This window comes from Porites lutea, chromosome 1 (assembly GCF_958299795.1).
Source record: "Porites lutea chromosome 1, jaPorLute2.1, whole genome shotgun sequence".
NCBI lineage: Eukaryota > Metazoa > Cnidaria > Anthozoa > Scleractinia > Poritidae > Porites > Porites lutea.
The window spans coordinates 36433594-36457414 of NC_133201.1; the positions used below are offsets into that span (position 1 = coordinate 36433594).

General features: G+C 37.9%; 2 protein-coding genes across 2 annotated transcripts; one reads left to right on the top strand and one right to left on the bottom strand.

The window, feature by feature from the left end:
- The first annotated feature begins 1721 nt into the window (after positions 1-1721).
- On the top strand, positions 1722-8097 carry LOC140937900 (steroid 17-alpha-hydroxylase/17,20 lyase-like). The gene is made up of 3 exons (XM_073387469.1): positions 1722-1963; positions 4684-4841; positions 5989-8097. Exons 1-3 carry the CDS (start codon positions 1761-1763, stop codon positions 7158-7160), a joined length of 1533 nt encoding a protein of 510 aa, XP_073243570.1. The 5' UTR covers positions 1722-1760; the 3' UTR covers positions 7161-8097.
- A 941-nt stretch (positions 8098-9038) lies between these two features.
- LOC140929076 (uncharacterized) lies at positions 9039-10855 on the bottom strand. Its single transcript, XM_073378927.1, has one exon. The coding sequence runs from the start codon at positions 10332-10334 to the stop codon at positions 9039-9041; it is 1296 nt and encodes a 431-aa protein (XP_073235028.1). The 5' UTR covers positions 10335-10855.
- Between the last annotated feature and the right edge of the window lie 12966 nt (positions 10856-23821).

A 23821-nucleotide genomic window follows, 5' to 3' on the forward strand; every position in this document is an offset into this window, starting at 1 on the left:
GTACTAAGTGAAAGTAAGAAACTAGAACTTAGGAGGATTAAAACAGGAAGATACGACAATACCCCGTAGCTCAAAGATAATAGGGAGTTTAAGATACGGCGACTACGGACTACGACTACGGTTAAACATGCTACTGCGCATAATCAAAACCACGTGACTGTTCATTTTCCCCGCGTAGTCCTGCGGCTACGGTGAGTTGTTGAGCTGTTTCGCGTAGTCGGGACTACGGAGAACATTTTGCTCGTATTTTGCCATCTCGGCAATTCAAGCTTCTCGTCTTTTCGTAAAAGAGTTTTCAATTTACCTGCTTTAAGTGAGAGGGAAGCGAAATATGTAAGTTGTGTCTAATTTTTGCTCAGATTTACGCCTTTAATCCGATGTAGTGACTACATTTTTATCTAGCTAAGCTCATATTTAAATAAGCTTAGCTGTTTATACGCAGAATTCAGATTGACGGCCGAGAAGAAGAGAAATCATGCAGGTAATTTACTTTCTCTTCGCACTTGAAAAGTTTCAATGTTTGTTCGAACTGATTAGTGTGTCTTTCTACTTGTGTAACCTTTGTTTATGCGAGTTTTTGTATCGCATTTGCTGAATAAAAATGATGTAAACATCTTCGAGACAATCGAAACTCGGCATTTTAATGCTACAAACTACATCAGATCAGTAGTCGGAGAAGTCCATCTTCTAAATCCAATAAATGAGCTATTACTATTTCTGTCTGTTTCTTTAATATTTGACATAAGTATTTATAAGCGAAAAAAATAAAACCTGTTTAACGAAAACTTTGTTCACCAATTTCACCCGACGTAATTGCTTCCTTCAAATATGGAAGAATTTGTTCATTGTTCTAAAGATAAGATCACATGCAAAACTGACTTGCATTTTTGTGAACTGTGATGAAAACAAGAAAATCTTTGCGTGTTGTTTCCCTCTCCGCCTCCTCTCTCGTAGTCTACTGTCTGTAGTGCAATCTTAACGTTCTACGACTCAACCCAGTGCTACAAACAAAGGACAATGCTCGTCCAGCCGTAGTTCGTAGTCCGTAGTCTCCGTCATGTTAAACTCCCTAATGAATGAATTAATGGTAAGGCTAGAAATGTATAACCAAGCAGCCAGTGAGTTTTCTAAACGAGGAGGGAGGTCTGAAAACATTTTTGTTAATTGTATGAAAACAACTACATTCCCTAGTTAATTTTTAAAGTGCGGTTTAGGTCATTTCGTTTTTTTACTATTGAAAGTTTAATTTAAAGTCAGGCAATGCTAGAAGTTAAAGCCTTTGAAAACGGGCATTTTATCTCATGCTTTAAAAAAATATAGGCAGTAATAAATTATGGACATTTTCTGCAGCATTTCGGCATTAATTTTCCCGCCAAAACACTGAAGAGACGGATCACTGTCTCCATTTCCAGTCCACTGGAGCGTCTCTCCAGGGACCCGTTTCTCGAAAGTCCCGATAATTAACGGGCCCGGTAAGCTGTTGCCGTTTACATTAAAGACCGGGGTTTCAGAAGTTTTGCATCTAACATGATAAAGCTATCAGATAATGAAACAAAATGGAGTAGTTTTTGTAGCCAGGACCGGCGCTCTTATTCTTTTTATTTCTATTTGAATATTTGATTTCGGGCCCGAAAAGTTACCGGGACTTTCGAGAAACGGGCACCAGGAACGAGGTTGGGCACAGGTTGGGTTTTCAGGATTGCGTGACTTTTTTTGCTCAGCTTCACTTCGTTGATTTGCTTATTCGATCACAATCCAAAATGGTACTCGCCACGATTTACAGTTTCCTAAGCCTTGGAAACTTTCTTCTTTTGCTTCTTCTTTTGGCCATTTTGCATTATCTGATGATGCTTTACGAGTTCAGAAACATGCCACCAGGTCCTCGCCTCACATCTCTTCCCGTGTTAGGAAACGTCCTTTCTCTTGACTTCAAGGCGAAGGATCTCAACGAAGCTTTTCAAAGGTCAGTAAAATATATGTGACGTCCACTCAACCCACTTAACACTTTCCGTCGATTGTTCGCTCTATAGGACCGACGTCTTTGAACAGTGCCTGAATTTGCAAGCCCTTATTAATGAAATTAATCGCTCACATTCCCTCGTTACTTAGCGTACACGTTAGCCTATTTTCGGATCATAGGCTCTGTGAAATGCATGTGTAATGTGTAATGCCTACCCATTAAACAGGGAAAGAGAAATCTATGAACGTGATAAATCTCATTATTCCCTGATAACAAATTGATTTGTTTCGGTCGATGGATCGGTTTCTTTTTGTGCATAATAGCCAACATTAAGACATTTGCTAAACCTAATACCTGCTAAAGGCGACTCAAACTCGATTAAATTCGACTGTTGATTCAAACCGTCAAACTTAAGGAGATTTAACGTGCCGTGAGTGGCGTACTAGGGAACTGAAAAAATAAAGTACTTTCAACGCAAATAGTGTCGAGTTCGAAAATTCATGTTTTGATGTGTGTTCTGTTGAGAAGGAGGTCGAGATCGTGATCATATTGAGATTTAGACAACTTACAGTAAAACCATAAATTATCAAATAGTCGAATACTTCTTCTTAGTTACAGTCTAAAAGTAGTGTTTAGGAAGACCTTTTTAAGCTATACAGTTTCTAGAAATCTACTTCGAAAACACTGTCAATGTCGTCGTAATGCTTCTGTGATTTCTGTTTGCACATTTCCGAATAAACAACAACATTATTTATGCCAATTATGCTCGGCACATTAACATTTCGACGTTATTCAAGTCAATCTCTTGCGCCTTTCTGTTCATGAAGCTCAGAATTGGAAGGCATACGAAAGGTCGGTCGACCCCGATGATGTATCGAAAAGTGTAAATGGACTTGTTTTGCTTATCGCTCTCTGCTCTCCCTATCGAATACGTACAGCAGCTATTTAAGTTTTTGATTCATTAAATATATTCGGTCTGGGCTAAACCTTTTATTAAGATGCCGAAAGCGTTATATCTTGGTGCCGACAGACATGATACTAAAGACGAAACCCTTGGAATTCCACTGTTAACCAAAAAACATCGAGGTTTCCGGTACCTAACTATCCCACAAACAAAAAATAAAATACTTGGAAAAAATAGAAAATTTATTGAGCCAGCGGGTAGCGCGTGACTCAAATCTCTTTACGTGAGCTTGTAAAGCCTTCTGGAATCTCGCAGCTCATATACATGAAGTATACTGCTTTGAGGTTGTCCATGCTAGACTCAGACTAATACAAAAAAATAGGATACATGGTTAAATGACAGTATCAAAAAACAAACAAACAAATACAAAATATATTTGCCAAGGGGACTTGGGTAATAAAAGCATTACGTCTTACTTAACTTAGAACCTCAAAGAAAAGGATAAAAATACAATACAATGCAATATTCAGTTTATTTACCCACGCTACATCTAGGAGTGATAAAAACTTCTTCAAACATGTGCGTGAAAGAAAAAACGAGAGAAAAACAACAACAAAAACAACAACAATGATTTAAAATTACTATTCCTAAATAATCTATCTATATAAAAACAAGTAATAATAATAATTTTGAAGTGTACAATCTAAAATTAATCTATGTACAAACAGCATTAAAATTAAAAACTAATCACCATTAAATTAAAAAACAGATCTATTTAAAAAACGTTTAAAGGTAAAAATTTCCTTGGCATTTTTAGCATACACGTACGTGAGTAGAGAATACCAAAGTTTTGCTGCCAAAAATGAGACTAATTTGTGGCACCATTATAGACAAAAATTGAGTAACGTTACATTGAAAAACTCTGAGGCTCCTTTGCAAGTGCGACCTACATTCGGCGCCAAATTAAAATGACTTGAGACACTTCGCCCTAACTGTATTTTTACGTTTTACTGACCTTCAAAAGGAGGATATGTAGCTTTTCCTCCCCCATCCCCTCCATGCAATGTTGTGCTGATGTTCAAGCTAGCTACAGGGAACAACAAACACCCCAACTTTGTACGGAGGGGACAGGGGAGGTGTGCGGGTTCTTTTCTTGTCTGAAGTTACTAAAGTTCTCAACAATTTTGTCGCCGATTGTAGCTTACTTTAATTCGAATCTAAATCTTTTATTACTTAAAACTTTTCGGGTTCTTCATTTGATTTTCTTCCACGTATTAATTTATGAAGCCCTTTCTTTGAAAAGGGATTATATATTGTAGAATAACAAGGACATTCCTATTGCTGAAAGGCTAGCGTTTTCGGACAAAATTGTAAACAATTTTATTAGCAAACAACAAACAATAACAACCAAAAAAAAGTAAAAGTAAGCACATCAGGTTGATTACTTAAGTAGGTATCGGAGCAAGGAAATTTGATCGTTATATATTTTATTTTCAACATAGTTTTCTGCATTTGTCCGTCTGGCAAAAAGAGAAGTCTATCTTAAGAGCTATCTGCCAGAAAATTCCTTTTTTCGGTGTCGCCTGCCTTTTTCTCTTCACTCTTTAGGCGCAGGAAATGCACAAAATTAGGTGATGTGTCATCCAGATTGGCAGACAGTGGTTAAATTGAAGTGAATATTTTCGGCCTCAATCCCTGAGAGCAGTGATGTTTAAAGTTGTATTTGCCGATTATCGGGAATGGCTTTAAGTTAAGAAAAGAGCTCTTAAAAGGAGGCATAATTAACTGTTGCAGCAATAACCACTTTCCTTTTTTCCAGTCTTAAAAAAAACTACGGTCGCATATTCTCGATTAAACTTGGAAGCTTCAAGATCGTTATGGCTTCAACCCCTGATGCTGTTAAGGAGGCGCTGGTAAAGAAATCCGCTGATTATGCTGGGAGACAACAAACATACTCTGCAATGGCAGGAACACTTGGTATGTTATTCACAGTAAGGTCAAGTCGTTCAAATGATGGGACTTGGATAACAACTTCTATTATAACTATTTATAATGATTAATGGCGATTTAGCACCTATCGCACCCTTCTAAAGATCTTTCCAGAAGTCAACATCGAGAAATTAAATTGACCGTTTTCCAATAGTCGCTCTTGCTCGCGGTCTTCAAGAGTTTTCTTAGGACATATCGTAAATGTTTCCCGCAGCAATGGCATTCCAACACATTATTTCAAGACTCGACGTTCATTTTACTCACGGTAATTTTCTTCGTCTTTGCTAAGATGCGCTCGATTATTTAAAGACAGTACTCACAGGTTGTTATCGGAAAGGACGCGTGGACGACAGGTGCCATTTATGCGAAACGTTTGCTAATAAGACGGGAAACGGGCAACTAGCGTGGGGAACGGGAAAATGGGAACAAAAGCTTACTTGCGTCCTAGCCGTAACAGTACAATCATATACGTCGTATCATCCTACGTACGACACGTCTTATTTTTTCTTGTGTAAAAAGCCATATTTTAGTCAGACGATAAAAAACGATAACATAGAGACACCTTTGATGCAATTATGCGGGAACGATCACAGTTACCTGGATCTTATATACCTTTTTAGCTTGTATATTTTGTTTTCCCAATTAAGATCACGTGATGCTTTCAAGGGAATTTGACTTTTGTCTTCTCTCAAATTATGCATACACATGCACGTGGATGCACGTCTTAATGACGACATTTGAAAGAAACAGTTTTATAGGGTAACAACACGTGGTTAGAAATGGGAAAAGCAAACTTACGGGTTAAAACAGTCCATTGACGTCAAAATGGACAAATGTTTTCACATAAACGTGCAGATTGTCTCAAATGTTCTAATCTAGACAATCCGGACGATTTTATGCCGGAAACCAGAAGGATACTGAATCGAGGCGACGTAGACAATCCGGGCATTGAAACCCGGTATAATGCAGTCAATCGGAAGGCTTGTTTTGTAAGAACGTATGTCTCGAGATTTTGTTTGATCAAAACTTTACTTAAAGGTTACGAGCCGTTGCTACACCAATATACGACCAAAGGAATCCTTTGTTCAATTTGCTATCGAAAAGCTATCAAATTTTACCCCTTTCTGAATTTCAGGGGGTAAAGATATTGTTCTTGGTAGCCCTGGTCCTGGCTGGAAGCTCCATCGTAAGCTATTTACGACAGCTCTTCGCCAGTACCTCTCGGATATCCCTCTGATTGAAAGACGCGTTCGTACTCAAGCCGAAAAATTGGTTCTGTTCATGGAAGAAAAACAAGGACAACCCTTTGATCCTGCAGATTGTTTGATGCGTGCTGTGGCTGATGTCATTTGTGGCATCACCTTTGGAGAAGGTTATGACACAACCAATCCGGATTTGAACAAGCTTTTGAAACTAAACATAGAATCGATAGCTAATGCTGCTGATACTCAGTTGGCCTTAGCTTTAGATTTCTTCCCAGTGGCACAGTACTTACCACTCAAGGTTTATGAACGCTTTCTCAGGCCCAGTTTTGAAATTTTTGATATAATCCGCAAATTTCTGAGTGAACGCAAAAAGACTTTTGATCCAGAGCGACCAGTAAAAGATTTGATCACAGGTCTCCTTCATGCCAAACTTGAAGCTGAAAGTGAGAGCAATGAAGATAGATCCGCCCTCCTTACTGACGACTACTTCATCAACACGATTGAAGATATGTTCGCAGGAGGCTATGAAACTACAAGCACGACCATGAAATGGGTTCTAGCATTCTTGGTTAACTACCCAAAGTACCAAGAAGCTATTCACCGCCAGTTAGATGAAGTAATTGGTGACCAGGCTCCTTCTTTAAACGACCGATCACGTCTGCCTCTCATCCAAGCAACCATTATTGAAACCCTGCGAGTTGGAAACGTGGTGCCTCTTGCAATTCCTCACGTTACGGTCACAGATACAACTCTCTGTGGATACAGAGTTCCTAAAAATACCATGGTCTTTGTTGATACAGAATCCGTTCATTTAGATCCCAAATGCTGGGACGATCCCACTGTGTTTAACCCTTACCGCCACATTGACGAAGACGGGAAGTTGATTACCAACCAAGGTAATTTTTTTCCTTTTGGAGCTGGACGCCGGGTTTGTGCTGGTGAACCTCTGGCGAAGGTTGAGCTGTTTTTGTTCCTGTCGTGGTTGTTTCAGAAGTTTACTTTTGTTGCTGAAGAAGATGGTCGTCCCCCAAAGTTGAAGGGAATTTTTAATCTTACCCAGTTTCCTGTTCCATACAAGATACGGGCCATCAAGCGAAAGTGAGAAAACCTCCTCTTGGCCTCGCCTGGTAACTATTTTGCAGGTACAATGTGTACTCCTTCAGTGTCAGTTAAACATTTGGAGGGATGTTAGGACGTTGAGAGTCTTTCATATGGTTGTTGCAAAACGTCGCAATTGACTTGTAAATATATGGTTAATCTTTTAATGTTGCTAATATTAAGGTTGTGTTTTCTATTTGGTAAAATCAGTAATTTTTTTTTAGGGTAAAGATTGTGGGCCATTGTTCGTCTTTGTTAACGCTTTTTAGATTGAGGGAATTAGAATTTATTATATTCTGTATCTTGGCAAAAATTATACATCTAACATTCTTCGAACTAAAGTTTATTTTGACTTCATAAGGTCATTTCTGTAATGTTAGGATGTGATAGGCTACGTTGTGTCACACGGTACTGGACAAATCTTCATCCTGTTGAAAACTCGTGCGGTAAGGTTTTCGGTTCACACGGAACTACTTTAACCGAACGAACATTTAGGCTCCTTGTCGTTCAACAAAACAAAGTTTAGCTTGCAAGATGGAAAATTTGAATAGCGCGGTCTAAACTCCTTGACTGTTTTTTTGTACGGAAAAGGCGTGGTTGCATGGATGCATGGTCATTTAGCTGAGAGATTGAATTTCGGATTTCCTGTAGTAGGGCATGGGCAAATGGTAAGGTCACTGGAAAAAGTTAAAGTTCAACTTTGTTCGTCACTTCCGTGTCGACAGAATGTACTGTGAAATAATCATCTATACCGATTCCTGACTCTTGACTGTGTTGATGTGGCGTTCAGGGGTATCCAAAGACAAAATTGCTGAATTTCTGACTAAAACTGAACCGACGAAATACAAGAAAACGCAAAGGATATTGCTTGCGTGATCTATTGTTATCTACTTAGTTTTGAACAGTACTTGTATCTGCGAGTATATATCCTGAAACCGTGCCAAGAATGAGGCCAAAGTTCTACATAAAGTGTACGAGGAGATAAGCTTGTTTTAAAACATTTAAGAAATATCCTGAATAAATAACAAAAAAATTTTCGAATTTGGCTTTTGTATGATGCGACGAATAATGCTGATTTCGGAGGCTGTTCAGCTTCGGTGGATGACATTCTCCTCGATCTACATAATTCTTCACCTCATTTCTAGCCTGTTTCAACATACATATAAAATAGATATCCCGAGCTAGTGAACCAATTAGATTGCTTAAAACAGAAAGGTCACTATTCACTTACTCAAACCGGGAAAGCACGACTTCTGACGTTGGCCGCATCAATGTCAGTAACACAGCTCAGCGAACTAGCAGTCTGTATACTGGCTAACCAAAGAGCTCCAAAGGTGTGGAATAAATATAAATTGCTTAAGTTCAATAACAATTGTAGCAAACGTAAAAGCGATAACTTAGTTCGTTACTTAAAAAAAGAGAGCAACACAAATTATAGGATATTGAAATGGTCTAGAAATACCACCTTATGGTTACAGTCGTGGAGTTAATGCTTTTTGGATACTGTAGACGGTGGAATTCTCTCCAACGTTGCCTATTTTGCTATTTAACAGGCAATTATGACAGAAAGCGCTTAATCACATTTACTGAGAAAGTTCGGCAGTATGCGTTAAATCACCATCACTATGCAGTGGGATTATTCAGCTTCATCAGTAAGGCAACGTAAGATGAAAGACAACCTATGCACACCTTACTCTTGCATCGTAATATAGAGAAATGATGTTTTTCTTAAAGCCTATATTTAACACAATCCAATTATCTATAACGACAGTCCCTGTGAATATTACAGTTGCAGTCGGTGTCTTACGCGCCTTGACACATAGCTGGCCGCCCATAAGACCATTGACCGTGGCGTTGCCCCTGGTCATTTAGTTAATTACTCCTACACTGTTTTGGATCGGCCGCGGACAGACGATTTGTTCTTGTTTCGTCGATAACTAATCGTTCTTACATGAGGGCAAGTTTTTCCCTTTATAATGGTGGTTTTGCCAGAGGGAGATGTTATTGTTATAACTGGTAAGGACTCTTTGGCTTTTACAAGCCTTTTGGTCCTTTCGTCCTGTATGTGTCGCTCAAGTCTTTGATCCGACGATCTCTTCATGGCTCTATTAACAATCATTTTCTCACATTGTGGTCTGTTTTTACTACATGTGTGTTCAACAAGATTATTCTTCCGGGTTACGGCTTCACTGACTCGTTGGCTTAAGGGCTGTATATGGACTGTGTTAAAAGAGGGCTTACCTCGAAGTTTATCAAAAAAGACCATTATGAAACGTCGATCGAGCTTTGTGAAAATAAATACATTAGCTGCACATTTGAGATATGTTAATGAGCGACATAAGGCAATGGCGTTCAGGGAATGTATTTCAGCATTGTTGTAGATTATTGAAGCAATGGTATAGGGTACATACGAAAAAGAGACTACCAAGATAACTTGAATTATCCTCCAAGACAGATTTCTTTCCCTCGTCCTCCATCGATTCCTTCGTTGTTGTGAAAATGTATCAGCTGTAATCTCAGAATGTTCCCTAAGCAGTTTCTTGATTTGTACGAAGTAATAAATGTTTGAAAACACAGAGAGCAGAAATAACAAAAATAATCCTCCACGCACAGATGTTAACATGACTGACGCAGTTTGACGTGGAAGAAGCGGATATGGGTTTTCCGTTCTAAAGAGAAAAAACAGAGCCAGACCCACACCGAATGCCATTGCTATGATGATAGCAACTAAAATCCGTTTTATCGTGAGCACTTGCTGTCTGTAGGAAATTTTTCTCAATGCGTCATTTCTATCGATGCTAAGGAGAAAGAATGAGGTGGTATATCCCCAAAAGACACATGGACCAAGGGCTTGCTGTGTCAAAGACAGATTGTATAAGTGGTCATCAGGACCATGTACAATCATGGTACAAATGGCCAACGGAATCTCCACCGTGCTGCACAGCAGATCTACTACTGCAAGGCTCGTTAGAATCAAACCGGTAGTCTTTCTCGTGAATATGTTGTTCAGTCTCAGGACTGTTATAACGATAGTGTTGCCCACGGTACCGACAATACTTAACGCGGAGATGAAAACGCCCAAGAACACCCTGATTTCGAAAGATATTTCCTGATTCGAAGAACCACGTTGCACTCCTTGAGTGGAAAAGTTTTCAGAACCTGAATTATTAATTACCATTGTCTCGTTTTAGCAACTGTCCTACTAGGGTTAGACTCTGAAAGCAACGGAGTGTGGACCCACGCCTAGGAAAAAAGGGAAAATCAATATAATAATAATAATAACTAATAATAGTAACTTTATTTTTATAGCGCTCTTATCCTATGTTCAAGGCGCTTTACAGTCATGTAAACAACATTATTGAAAAATATTTACAAATTTACAACCATATCCTATTATATTTACAATGAGTAAAAAAGGAAAAAATTAAAACTAAAGCAACTATTAAACCATTTTATTCATAATAATAAAAAAAGGGAAAAATTAAAACTAACGCAATATATACAAATCTATAAAAACAATGATCCGTTATTACTGAATTTAGTAAACAAGTACGTCTTAAGTGATCTTTTAAACCTCGAGATGGTGTTGGACTTCCGAATTTCATAGGGTATTAAGTTCCATTCTCTTGGTGCATGAACAGCTAATGCTCTATCTCCGTAGGTCTTGGTATACGATCCAGGTTGCATTAAGAGTTCATTACTAACAGACCTCAATGATCTAGTAATATTAGGCACACCAGAAGGTAAAGCTTTTTCGTACTGAGTGATGTGATTTTTTTTCCAGTACCTCCAAGTGGGTGGGGCTTACGCAAATGAAACCGACAGACTGGTTTGAATTGATTGCATCTGCAATGTTCCTTTATAAACGCCTCATACGGCGTTTGGCCAAAATTTTTATCATGTGATTGCCTTGACGGTAGAGCTGCCTTGCATAATACTAGCCTAGTTTCTAAAAATGTGCTTAAGGTGGCCCGAACCTGTTTATATGCGCATTGGTTATATATTTGAAGCGCGTTTTTCGGCATGAAAGATTTAACCGATTTCTATGATTTTTGCATCCTTAATAAAGAATGGTCGAACTGTAAGAAAATGTTATAATGTTATTTATCTTCTTGTGGGCATAAAAAGGTTTGAGATATCGGCATATGTTTAAAGCTGCATTTTTACAAAAAATGTCAATAATTTTGAAACCGTAAGGTAGATTTTTCTCTAACTTCAGTAAATACGCCTCAGAGCTCTCTAGTTTTATATCTGCAAGTTTGAAGTCAACCGTGACCGTAGAACTTGCTGCACAAATAGCTGGTCAAATTTAAAATGCAACGCTAGCACATTTTGTGAAAGTTGACGCACAACTGCCGATAGACCATTTCCTATCTGAAAGGGTATTCTTGCCCAAAGCGTCAGTTGCAAGAAACTGAGTAATCAGAAACCTGCGGCGAATGCAGTTTGCAATACAAGAAGAACAACTTTATGTTGAATGCGGGGCAAGATTAAAGAACTTCCATTCATCAGAACTTACTTCGTATTTGTCCCTTTCTTTTCGAAACCTATCTTAACAAGGCAAAATATAGCATCTACGAAAAACTCTCAAGAGTTTTTAGAGTCGTAGGTTTCCGTTTTGAGGAGAAATAAAGCCACCAACTCCAGTACTTCTAACCGTCCATTTTTTAGCTGCACTGAAAGCCCTTTTACTTGGTAATTTATTCAAGCGTTTTAGACTTGACATCACATTCGCACAAGAGGTTTACCACTTCGGGATAAAGATGAAGAAAATATGACAATCGCCTTATTTTTTTCGTTATCCCCAATAGCAAACTGCCGGTGCGAATGTGATGGCAAATCAAACAAGCTTGAATAAATTACCTAATACAAGGATTTTCGTTGCAGATGGAAATAAATCGCTCGAGATACTGGAGTTGCTGGCTTTATTTCTCCTCAAGACGAGAACTTTCGGTGCTAAAACTGGTAGGAGTTAAGATTTTTTCGAAAAGAGAAGGGCAAATACGCAGCAACTTTGATAAACAGATTCTCTTTAATCTTGCCCCGCATTCAACATAAGGTTGTTCTTCTTGTATTGCAAACTGTATTTGCCGTCGGTTTCTGATTAGTCAGTTTCTTGCAACTGACGCTTTAGGCCAGAATACTCTTTCATATAGGAGATAGTCTATCGGCAGTTGTACGTTAACTTTCACAAAATGTGTTAGCGTTGCATTTTAAATTTGACCAGCTATTTGTGCAGCGAGTTCTACGGTCACGATTGACTTCAAACATGCAGATATAAAACTAGGGTTTCGAGATTATTGACATTTTTTGCAAAAATGCAGTTTTAAACATAAATTATGCCGATCTCTCAAACCTTTGTACACCTGCAAGACGATAAAGAACATTTTCTTAAATGTCGACCATTCTTTATTAAGGATGCCAAAAAACATAGAAATCGGTTAAATCTTTCCGCCGTAAAACGCGATTCAAAAAAAATAACCAACGCGCATATAAATAGGTTCGGGCCACCTCTAAGCACATTTTTAGAAACTAGGCTATCAGGTTATTTAAGCATTGTTTCTCTAATCACTGCTCATTTAGTGCAGCCCCATAAATGGCCTACGTATGATACGAAATGCTCACAGCAATCACTTTTTTCGAGATTATGGAGTTTTCAGTTGGATTTTCTGAAGTTTACTTCTGCACGTGAAAAGACTTGAGCATTGTTGTCTCCTAGTTTTGCCGCCTCTCATTACCATTCTCATCCACTAACTATGATCTAATAGACCGTCGACACCCTTAAAAAGTTTATAAGATACGGTCTTTCATTAATTCTTTAGTAGGTTTTACTGGCAGAATTGTTAGTGTCGAGAGCGAGCTTGGTTGACGTGGTCACGGTTAACATAACAGTGCGAACCCTAACATGAGAATTATAAAATGCAAATTTGAGGTAAAATGTCCGCCAAGGCAAATGTAAAATTACTTAATTTTGCATTCAAAAGCTTGCAGTTTGTTTGGCCAAACCACTAACCCTTTTGGTATGTAATAGCAGAATACCGTTTGTTTTACTCTTAAATGTTATTGACTGGGTTCGGAATGACATCCTCCTCCACAATTATGCCCTTAAGTTATTAGAACGTTTCTGAATGGACTCTTACGTTTTCTTATCTGCTAGAATCCTGTCCTAACAAAACAAAGCTACAATCGTGTCCTTACGGCAATGCAAAATTGTGTTTATGACCGCTTTGTTCTTCAGTATTCAGACAAACTTACCGGTAGGTTTGCTTTCCTTTGGTAAAGTAAGGACTGTGTCAAAAATAATTATTGCATTTGGTTGCACCTTAAATTGGTCAAGTTCCAGCTGATTCAAAACGGAGTTCAAACTCCACTTTACCTTGGTAGCTAAGCTGCTTTTTTGTATTTTGTTCTTCTTTGACACTTTACACATACTTCAAAAAATAATTAAAAGAGCAGGATGCGCAATTCTTTGTATAATAGGTTCATTGCTAAGTCAAATTAAGTCTGGTCATTATATTTTTAGGCGCGTGCGACTTGCGGTCTGTGCGGTGGTCTGAATAAAGATTATCATATTTTATAGCTTGGTTGATGCGATCTCGTTCACAGTTCTTTAAATTATTTCCTGTAGCTTTCTTGAAAGCACATAATAATTTTGGTAAATGTAATTGTAATTTAAAGATCGTAGTAACTAAGTATTTTGTAGAAGCGAAGTATACTCAGTAGTAAGTTCGCTTTGTTTTGCCCTCTAAATGTTTCCGCTTTCGGTGTTGCACTAAACCTATTACCTAAAGCAATGATTACTGTGGTTAATTGCTGTGTAATTGTTATTATAATGTTATTGTTTACAAAACCGTCTTCCAGAAATCGTTTATAAACTTCATTAAAACCGGTACTTTAGTAAGCATGTATGAGAGACAATATGTAGTTGTTTTTCACCAATGGAAATGTTATCGACAAGGTTCGGTTAGCTTTCTAATAGTGGAGTGTTTTTCAAAATGATGAAAGTGCGTGACGATTATTAGGTCCAATAAGCACGGTTTAGATGATGGTTTAATTAAATTCCTCCATTATTTTAATAATAAGCCGGCATTGAAAATTGGTTTTAAATTACTAATTCTGTATAAATAGAAATATTGAAGAATAGAAATAACTGTATAACGATGGCCCAGCATAGTTGGATTGCTATTGTGACTGAATTGTGTCTCGACAGCAACATAGAAATTTTTTGGGCTGCAAAGCCTATTAATACTCTTTTATTGACTATGACGTTTAAAACGGTTGAAGGGTCTTGTAAATTACTGGGATTGAAGAAATCGTGGAATTTTGAACACTTAAATAATGGATTTATTGTTTTTTGTGCGATGTTGTCACCACGTTTCTCCTGGTTACTGTGTTTCCTCTTCAAGCAACGAGATCTCCCTTTTGTATCACAATGGTGTGCTGTGATTGGTTCATTTCGATCCTCGCTGCTCTTGCGAGCGCGGCAGCAAAGTTGTTCTCAAGGTAGTCCGCTGATATAAAAGGTCATTCTCTTTTCCCTGTCGTGTTTTCTTATAGTCGCAATCCACGCATATGGAATTCAAATCTACTCTACAGTCTAAATCGATTCATCAATGTCTGATATCCATTTGCGGTGAATTGTCCCTTGCGTTTTCGCTTTTTAGTTTTGGTTTTAAAATTTCAGTTCTAAAGGCCAAAACAATACAAATCAAAAATTTATTTTGTGAACTCCGCCGACCACCATGTAAGGTGACCGCTTTGCAAGTTGTCGAGTATCTGTGTGGAGTGGACACATCTAAGAGCGGGCTATTTACAGCAATGGCAGCAGTCTGTTTTCTTAGCTCATAAACCACAATTTCAAGCAAAAATCTACCGATAAGAATCTGACAAAATTTAGCACAATTATTACTATTATTTTGATACTGTTATTATCGCTTTTCGTTCAATGAAAAAATTTGAAGAAATGAGGTTTTTGAAACACTGAATAAATATTTTCCTTTGACAGTTACTTTTAAAAACTGCTGTCTGATATAATAGAAATGGCCAACGTTCGATATATTAAAATTTTAACATTACTCCTAGGCTTGAGAGACAAAATTGCAAATTTTCACGACTCCGTTGTCTCCGATTCCCAGAAGAAAGAATCAAACCGAAAGAAAGAAAGAAAACCGAACCAAACATCGAAAGATGACCTAGCCTCCGAGTCATGTTAGAATTTTAACGTATCGATCTTTGGCTACTTAATCGCGTCAATATTAGAAAACGAGGATTCTTAATGCTAAGCTGTGTGCAAAGTTATAAGGAAATTCAATGACTGCATCTTCTGTAAACCTAGTTATTGAGAAATGTTAGTGCTGTTTCTAATCGTTCATGCTATATTTCGGCGATTGTGTTCGCAATCACGAAGAATTCCCGCTTTGCTTGCCTTATTTCGTTGCTAAGGTAAGGTATTTTGGCATGCCTGTGGTTTACAATGAATTTCCAATGAAACGTCATGACAAAAATCCTTGAAGAAACTTTTACTTAGTCGCTAATCTTGAACACTGACGCGTACACTGACCATAAAATAAAGGGCATGGTATAATAATTGTATAATGGCTCATATACCGTGAAGGTCAAGCCAATCAAAACTGTAGAATATAAATATTCAATGATTCAGTTTTTATATTACAATTCACAATTATTTAATGAGGCTGAATATGATGTGAAGAATTATGCAGATTGAGGAGAATGTTAATATCTCTAGCCGAAGTTTTGAAAACGTTACCGTCAAATAGACCTCTTCCGTCAAGCAGTTTTTTCCGGCCAAAAACCGAAAAATCTCTCAAGAAGCCAATATAAAAACTAAGAGTACAACCATTGTTTTTTTTTTCTTTTCTTTCTCCTCGCTCTTTCTTTTTCTTTTTGCTCTTCCTTTGCTAATGTGATTTTTGAGCCTACCGTGAGCTGCCTTTTGGCCATTTTTCACTCAAATGGCTGCAGATTTGGCTAGGTTCATAAAATAGATAACGAGGCTGGCCTACCAGATTCAAGTAGACTAACCACACACAAGAGGCTCACGTTTATTTGAAAAAAGTCTGACTTCCGCTATGGCTCAAAACGACAGTTTGACAAACGACATTAATCTAAAAGACATGTTATAAACATGCATGGATAGCCACAAAACACAAAATTTTCGGCTCAGTTCAGTTGCTAAAAACACTTGACTACAGAAAAATATTGAAATGGATACGCAATCTCCTGTATTAGAAGCTATGAGACCTCTCGTCCTCAATGGATAACTTCTGAACTTGCTCTTCATTAATCGCTTGTACGGTCATTAAGATATACATAACATATTAGCATTATACATATAAGTGCCTCAGAGAAAGTTAACGGGGTACATACGCTTGCGCCTACGAATGGCGGTGTTTTTAGTGGAAATGCGCTTGAGTACACCCTGCAATCCAATCATTTGACTTTGAAACAGATAATACATGTATAAAATAACAGGATTGTTAAAAAAAGGTCTTAAAACTCTAGGGTCCGACACGCTAGTGATTCCTCGCTTACGCTGTTTAGTATTTATAAAGACAAAGCTAGGTTAATTTGTAAAAGAAAACTATTACATTTCAGGCCAAAAAAGGTGAACTTAAGGCCGGTTTCCTAAAATCTATAGCACTAGAATCATTTTGCCTTGTTAGAAGTATTCGTACTTACCTAAATTCCAGAGAGAGAAAATGGAGAGAAAAGAACTTAGAAACTTCCAATGTCTCGTTTAGAATAAATTATTGTGTTTAAATGAAAGTAACATGAATAGCCAAGCCTAATCTTTTGGTTTATTCAACCAATCGAATAGTCTTACTAGGATTGAGTTTCCGTTTTCCGTGTTAAATGATGAGCAAATGAAAAATGAAAAAACAAAAAAACAAAAAAACAAATGTTTTGAAGAAAAAAAAACAGCTGTTTTGAAGAAAAAACTGAAACAAGCATAATCGGTATCTTAGTACACTCATGTTTTTTTTAAATATATGAATGTTGTTTTTTCCGGCCCAGGCTGAATATTCTTGTTTTCTGCCGATTTTAGGCTGAACATATTCTTGTCTTATTCTTAAATTATAACTTCTGACATTTCCGTTTTAGAATGTATTGGGGTATCTAGAATAGTTACTATAGGTTTTTTCGTCTTGTTGGCAAGTTTTGCTGTTAAGAGAATGGAATACGTTGATGAAAACATATAATTGTATTGTATTTACAGTTTTTGAACACACAAGTTTTTTTTTCGAGACCTCAGCCTAAGGTTTATTCTTAAAATATTCTTAAACCTTCGCAAATTTTAGCCTCGATATTCTAACAAATATATTCTTATAGTAAAACAAGAGTGTATTAAATGCAACCATTTTATGAACTAAGTCCTTAGTGCGGTATACTGTGCCTCCTTTTACTTGACTTGACAACAAGGAGAATTCTCATGGAATAAATTAAGGCGTCGTCCACATGAATCTGGCCGGATATTTTTGAAACCGCATAGAAAAAAATGACTTCGTTTTCCCGGGGCGTACTCCTGGGAATTCTCGGTTGGGCTGTGCCGCCCGGTTCTCCAAATCCTGACCCTAGTCCAGACCAAAAAAATTCATCTTCCACACCCGTTTTCAGACCTGGCCGTTAGGCAGAAATTATATCATCATTACTTACATTTGAGCGAAAACAAAAAATTCTTCAAATACATTTAGAATTCGCATATTTCTCTTTCCTTCTTACTCATTTAGAATCGAAACGATAAATACGTTCATACACTCCTGTAGTTCCCTCGAAAACCACACCCGATTCCAGACCAAAATGAGCAAAATCTATATCCGTTTTCAGACCAGAAAGGCGCAAAAACCCTACCCGTTGGGGCGACAAATACCTATATAATATGGCTTATATAATGGAGCACCCCCCCCGGGTTCGTTTTACATGAATAGACCTTTCCGTCCACACGAAACTAGTGAATCCACCCACCGAAAGCCCGTATTTTAAAATTCCTCTTCAGAGTTAAATTATCGGGAGAGAGAATATCAGTGACAGGATTAAAACCTTAATTGTTTACCACAGAATCTACCAGGTGCGTTTCGATCACCTGTTTATAGCCCCAAAGGAAAACAACAATAAATTTGAGCGCTTTATTTCCAAAAGGTCGTTTATCAAGTACTCTTAATATCCGCTCAGACTCCACCCTCGCCAAACTTTTCTAAACAAAACTGAAGACTGCAACATATTTTTTATTATACTGTTACCTTTAATTTGACTTGAAACTGACGCCACCTTAGCTTCGAACATGAAGTCTTCTATAGGGCTCAATTCAGTTATTGCGTAATTACCACAGGTACTCATTTACATTGAAGCTTGAGAGTTTACTACATGTATTTCTGCGGACAAAAAAAGAAATTAGATTTAGCCTATATTAGATTAGGGTAGGAAAAACAAGGCTTCTTTAAAACAATTGGGACAATTAAATAGTAGGCAGATACTTGCATCTTTAATTACAGGTACAGTCAGACCCCGCCTTACGGCCACCTCGGTAATACGGTCACCTCATTATTACGGCCACTTTTTTTTGGCCGCCTGGCAAAAACTGCCATGCATTTCTTTGGTAAAAAATCAGTGTTAATATGCAAAATTTTTTGGCCCATTGGTGATCTTATAAACGGGGTTCCACTGTACTTCAGAATTAGTTTCATCATAACAATTTTTTTTTCAAGTGATCTAACTGCAAATAAATTTGATTATGTTATTTGCCGACCGGGAGGGAAGGCCTCTGTCCGTGCGGAAGACCGCCTGAGGGCACACTGGCAATATTTCCATACGGACTGACCTAGGCCAGTAAATAATTTGTTTACAGTGGAACCCCATTAATACAGTCACCAATAGACCACAATAGGGCCGAAAAAAATGGCCATAATAACGAGGTGACCACATTACCGGAGTGCCCGTAAGGCAGGGTTTCACTGTATTTCTTTCTCATTCTCGAAAGTTTCGGGACGATTTTAATTCGGTCTCCAAGATATGTGTTTGTGTTGATGAAGAGCGTCAAAAAATGCAGTGGAAGCAAAATTAGACTTTGAAACATTTTCTTTAGTTCATTTATTATCACAATTGGGGTTACATGTATCTGTCTTGGCAGATAAATCGTGATCCAGTGTTTTGTGCCGAACAAGGATCAAAGAACTTCTTATCTGAAAAAAGCTGCAACTGCTAATTCCCATTTAAGATTTTGGTCGGCAATAATCGAGCTGAGCGTGCTCAAAACTACTCAAAAGCTTTGTAAAAGAGCTATTTAAACATATGAATCTCGAGGTTCTGGATTGAAGATTGAGAAATTCTAATCAATAAAGGCGAATTTGGTTATAAAAAGAACATCAACGAAGAAATGAAAAATCGATATCATAATTCAACTTGCTCGTGTTGTTTATGCGAGGTTGTAAGCTAAATCATTGATAACAAACTTTGAAAAGTAGAAAACTAGCGAGACAAAATTCAATGAAAAACGACAGAATAAAGATTGCAGCAGAAATGGAAAACAAAACTACAAAGAACCCGAACAAAATTGTGATACATGCTCATATATAATCATAATGGAAAAAAAAACTGTCCCAGAGGTTTTGAGTATGGACATGGAGGTGTCGATTTCATAGGCACTCTAAGGGAGAAACAAGCCGTAAAAAGTTATTTCGTGAAGTGGCCCGTCTGAACAGTCAATGATGATAGAGAGTATGTTCCTGGTAATTGGCTGCAGTAAAAACTGTCCTGAAAGGTGACATTGTTGGCCTGTAACCATATAAACAGAGTATCTTTAAAAGGGTCAATGCGTCATGTTTCAGTAACAATAAACTGAAAAGGGTTGTACAGACTAACTAACATAAAGAGAAAGAAAGTACAGGCGGACCTTGAGTCTGATTTTGTCTGCTGAGATTAAAAGGACTTCACATCTCTACCAGTTCTTATTATTTTCGATTTAACTCCTATAGCCTCTCCTTACAAAAAAATTGACCAAGAAAAACTATTCTAATTCCTGCCTCTCTAAAGTAAAGCAAATAAAAATCGGAATAAAAAATTGCGCAACTATCAAAATTCCTATTACATGAAAGTGGAACTGGGGCACTTAAAGGGTCACAGTCAGCTATGGGACCGGGCTGACCTGGAAACTACTTGAAAAGTGTTTACATGTTTCAATCTTGCCTGGTGTCTCATTCGATCGTCAATATTTTACTGAAAACCTCTTTTTGAGCAAACTTTTACCATCCTATAACAGTATTTTATCATGTATTCTGTTAAACCCAGTATTTAAAGGAACATGAAAAGAAGAGGTGGGAGACGTGTGTTGACCAAAATATCAAGAGAAATAAATCAGTAACAATCGTTACATATATATCTGAAAAATCAAACTTTCTCGACCTTGAACCTTCTACAATGATTCAGGCTTCGTGTCATTTCTCACCTCTATCGGAAGTATTCGTCGATGTTTGGCTTTTTTCTGTAATCGGTGAATTCGAAATGGTATACAACAAAGTCACAAAAAATGTGCGCTCTGGCATGACTTAGGGTCTATAATCATGAGTTTGACTTGCAATTTCTGTAGTTCATCTCCCCAAGGTTTGTTCAGATATTCCGGATGTGCTTCTCACTTGCTGTTTCACGTGCGTGTACGTGTCTTGTGACATGAAAATCAGCAAAGAAATGGTATCTAATGCGCATGTGCATCAGCTGATTGTGTCCCCCTAAAGCACTTACAAGTAAGACACACCATAGTTTTGAATCCAACCACTTTAAACCTTTTTCATGCCAAAATTCAACCCTATCCTTGTCTTTTGGATGACTATTCGATTGAATGGTTGGTTGCATCTCTTTTCTCTTTGGTATTGTCCAGTCCAGTATCAGCCTTGATAGTGTCAGTGTATGTAGCTCTATGTCTACCTCGATTCGGGTGACCATGTTGGGGTTCCCAAGCAGCACTTTGGAAGCCGTCTCTTCATTGTGACGTGCACAATGGCCGGCTAATCTTAATCTTCTCGCACGGAATGTTTCACGAACTCTTGAGAAGCTTCCGTATAGCTCCCGGTTTTTCATATGCTGTTGCCAGTGCACATTCAGGGTCGTTCGCAACATTCTGGTGTAGTATCCATTAACCCCTTTCTCCATCGTCTTCGTCACGGTCCACGTTTCACTTCCTTAGAGTAAGACAGACTGATCAGTTGCTCTAAACAGTCTGATCTTTGTTGCTCGTGGCAGCTTTGAGGTCCACACTTCTCATTTTATTGCAAGTCATCGAAGCTAAAGCCTTTTCTGACCTTGACGTCATGTTCTGAGTCACTGATCCATGAATCAAGATACTTGAAGAAGTTCTCAACAGGTTCAATTACTTCGTCGTCTTGTGCAAGTGAGCTCAGGATTAACATGATGGTTAAAGAACGTGTATTTTGTCTTCTTTGCATTTGGTAGAAGACCGACGCTTCTTCAACATTTCTGATTAGGTCTTGTGTTTGTTGAAACTGATCGCTGAAAAGAGCAATGTCGTCTGCAAAGTTTAGATCGGTGACTTTTTCGGCTTTAACTGTGCGTCCTTGTCTAGGCTTGATTGTTAGCCCAAGACTCTCCTGGTGACCCTCGATAGCCTCTCGTAGTACATAGTCCAGAACTATTATGAACAAGTAAGGGGCTAGTGTGTACTCCTTGTAGCACCCCTGTGGTGATTTTGAATAATTCAGTTTCACCCTTAAGGGAGGAGACATTAGCCCTTGTTTCCTCGTAGGTTTTACTAATGGCGTCCACCAACCGTGTAGGGATGCCATAGGCCTTGAGAATCTGAAGCATCTTTCTCCTGTTGATAGCATAAAAATCTTTTCTGAAGTCTATGAATGTAATTACTGCTGGCAAATTTCTGGCTCCGATAGCTTCAATAATTCTTCGTAGTGTCAGGATTTTTGCTGTGGTGGATCTACCAGGCCTGAACCCATTCTGTTTTGTTCGTAGCAACGGATAGAGGATGGGATGAATGCGATTTAATATCATTTTGTTGACAACTTTGAGCATTATCTGGGATAAACTTATTCCCCTGTAGTTGCTGACTTGGCTAAGATTACCGCCTTTCGTTATGGGAACTTTCTGACCACTGGTCTGGCTTGTCAAGGTTTATAACAAGCTTGATTGCAAACTGCGGGAACAGTTTCATCCAAATCACAGTATTTTAAGACCTCCAGGGAAATTCCGTCTGGGCCAGCTTCCTTACTTGTTTTGATGTTCTTCTTCACAGCTTTAAACTCGTCCAAAGGGAACAGGCCGTCATCTATAGGTACGTTTTGAAATATCTGCTTTACGTTGTCATCTTTACTGTCTGCCGAGAATTCAACACCAAGTAAGTTGCTAAAGTGATCATACCAGCTTCGTTTACGAGTTTCGAATTTGCTTTGTAATTATGTTTTTTGTCACTGGATACTATTTCGTCAACGACTTCGTGTAGTTCACTGTCAGCTATATCAAGGTACACTTTTTCAAGCATTTCGTTGCTAGCTTTTAGTTTCTCGCCTTGGCCCGCTTTCTTCGGGATTCTGTTGGTAGAGTTCATACTGTTTTTGCAGATCTCTTTCCTGGCGTCCATAACTCGAGGATCATTTGATACTTTTTACTTTTTTTTTCTTACTCATCTTGGGAATGTGATTCCTTGCAGTTTCTTTGTTGGCAGAGATAAGACTGAGGTTGGTAGAGACGCCTTTTATATCAATTTGTCATTTGCATCTTGATGGCTTTTTAATTTTTAATTGTCGCTTTCTTTAGTTGAAAAAGTATATTTGTAGTCATCGACGTCCTTAGATGACCACCCGATTCCTTATGTTTGTAAATAAGTAACATAAATGACAATTTCGCCCTGACAGAGATTTAAATGAAAGATTTATCAAACATCCGTTCTGCACTGAGGTCAACAACCTTTTAATTTTTCGTGGGGAGAGGCTTGAAGTCTTATTTTGTTTTAAAATCTAGTTTGCATCACTCCGTCAACTGAAGCGGAAAGAATTTAGTAGACAGAGTCTCATTCGCTTTCCAAACCCAGACCATTTGCTAAATTAACGAAGAAGAAACAAGGCCAGCAGTCTTGAACAACATTTTTCTTTATATACCACGGGACGTTTTAAACCAAGAAAAACTGATAGACGACAATACTTGAAAGTTTTATCCCACTTTAGATACGACTCATTTGAATTTAGATTGAGCATTCTGATTGAAATCCGCAAGACATGTTTGTTCAAATCATGATGATATTTACTGATTGGTGCTTTCACAAAAGTTAAAGAGTCTTAAAAAATAAAACTCATTTATTAATTTTGCAGCATAACATTTAAATAAACAATTCTTATAACTTTTCGATTTGTGGGATAGTATTTGTGTGTAAACAGAATATATCTTTAAGTCAAATTAAAAGCTGCTGACGTTTAAATCAATAAACTATGTAATCAACCTTCTCCTACAATACAAAGCTTCCTCGACAATACAGTCATAACAGTTATACATAGGTTTTGCAAATGCAGCTGCCTACGATCAAGACAATTGCGTAAGTCCGAGTTCGTGGTGACACGGTGTGGATGATTAATAACAATTTCTGCCCAAGTCGTTAAACTCAGTTTCGACGTTCCTCGATAAATACAACAACAA

Bases quoted from the DNA above. Each gene is read 5' to 3' on its own strand.
- LOC140937900 (XM_073387469.1), top strand. From the start codon at position 1,761: ATGGTACTCGCCACGATTTACAGTTTCCTAAGCCTTGGAAACTTTCTT. The intron at 1,964-4,683 runs GTCAGTAAAATA...CCTTTTTTCCAG, and splicing joins CTCAACGAAGCTTTTCAAAG to TCTTAAAAAAAACTACGGTC. The intron at 4,842-5,988 runs GTATGTTATTCA...TCTGAATTTCAG, and splicing joins TGCAATGGCAGGAACACTTG to GGGGTAAAGATATTGTTCTT.
- LOC140929076 (XM_073378927.1), bottom strand. From the start codon at position 10,334: ATGGTAATTAATAATTCAGGTTCTGAAAACTTTTCCACTCAAGGAGTG.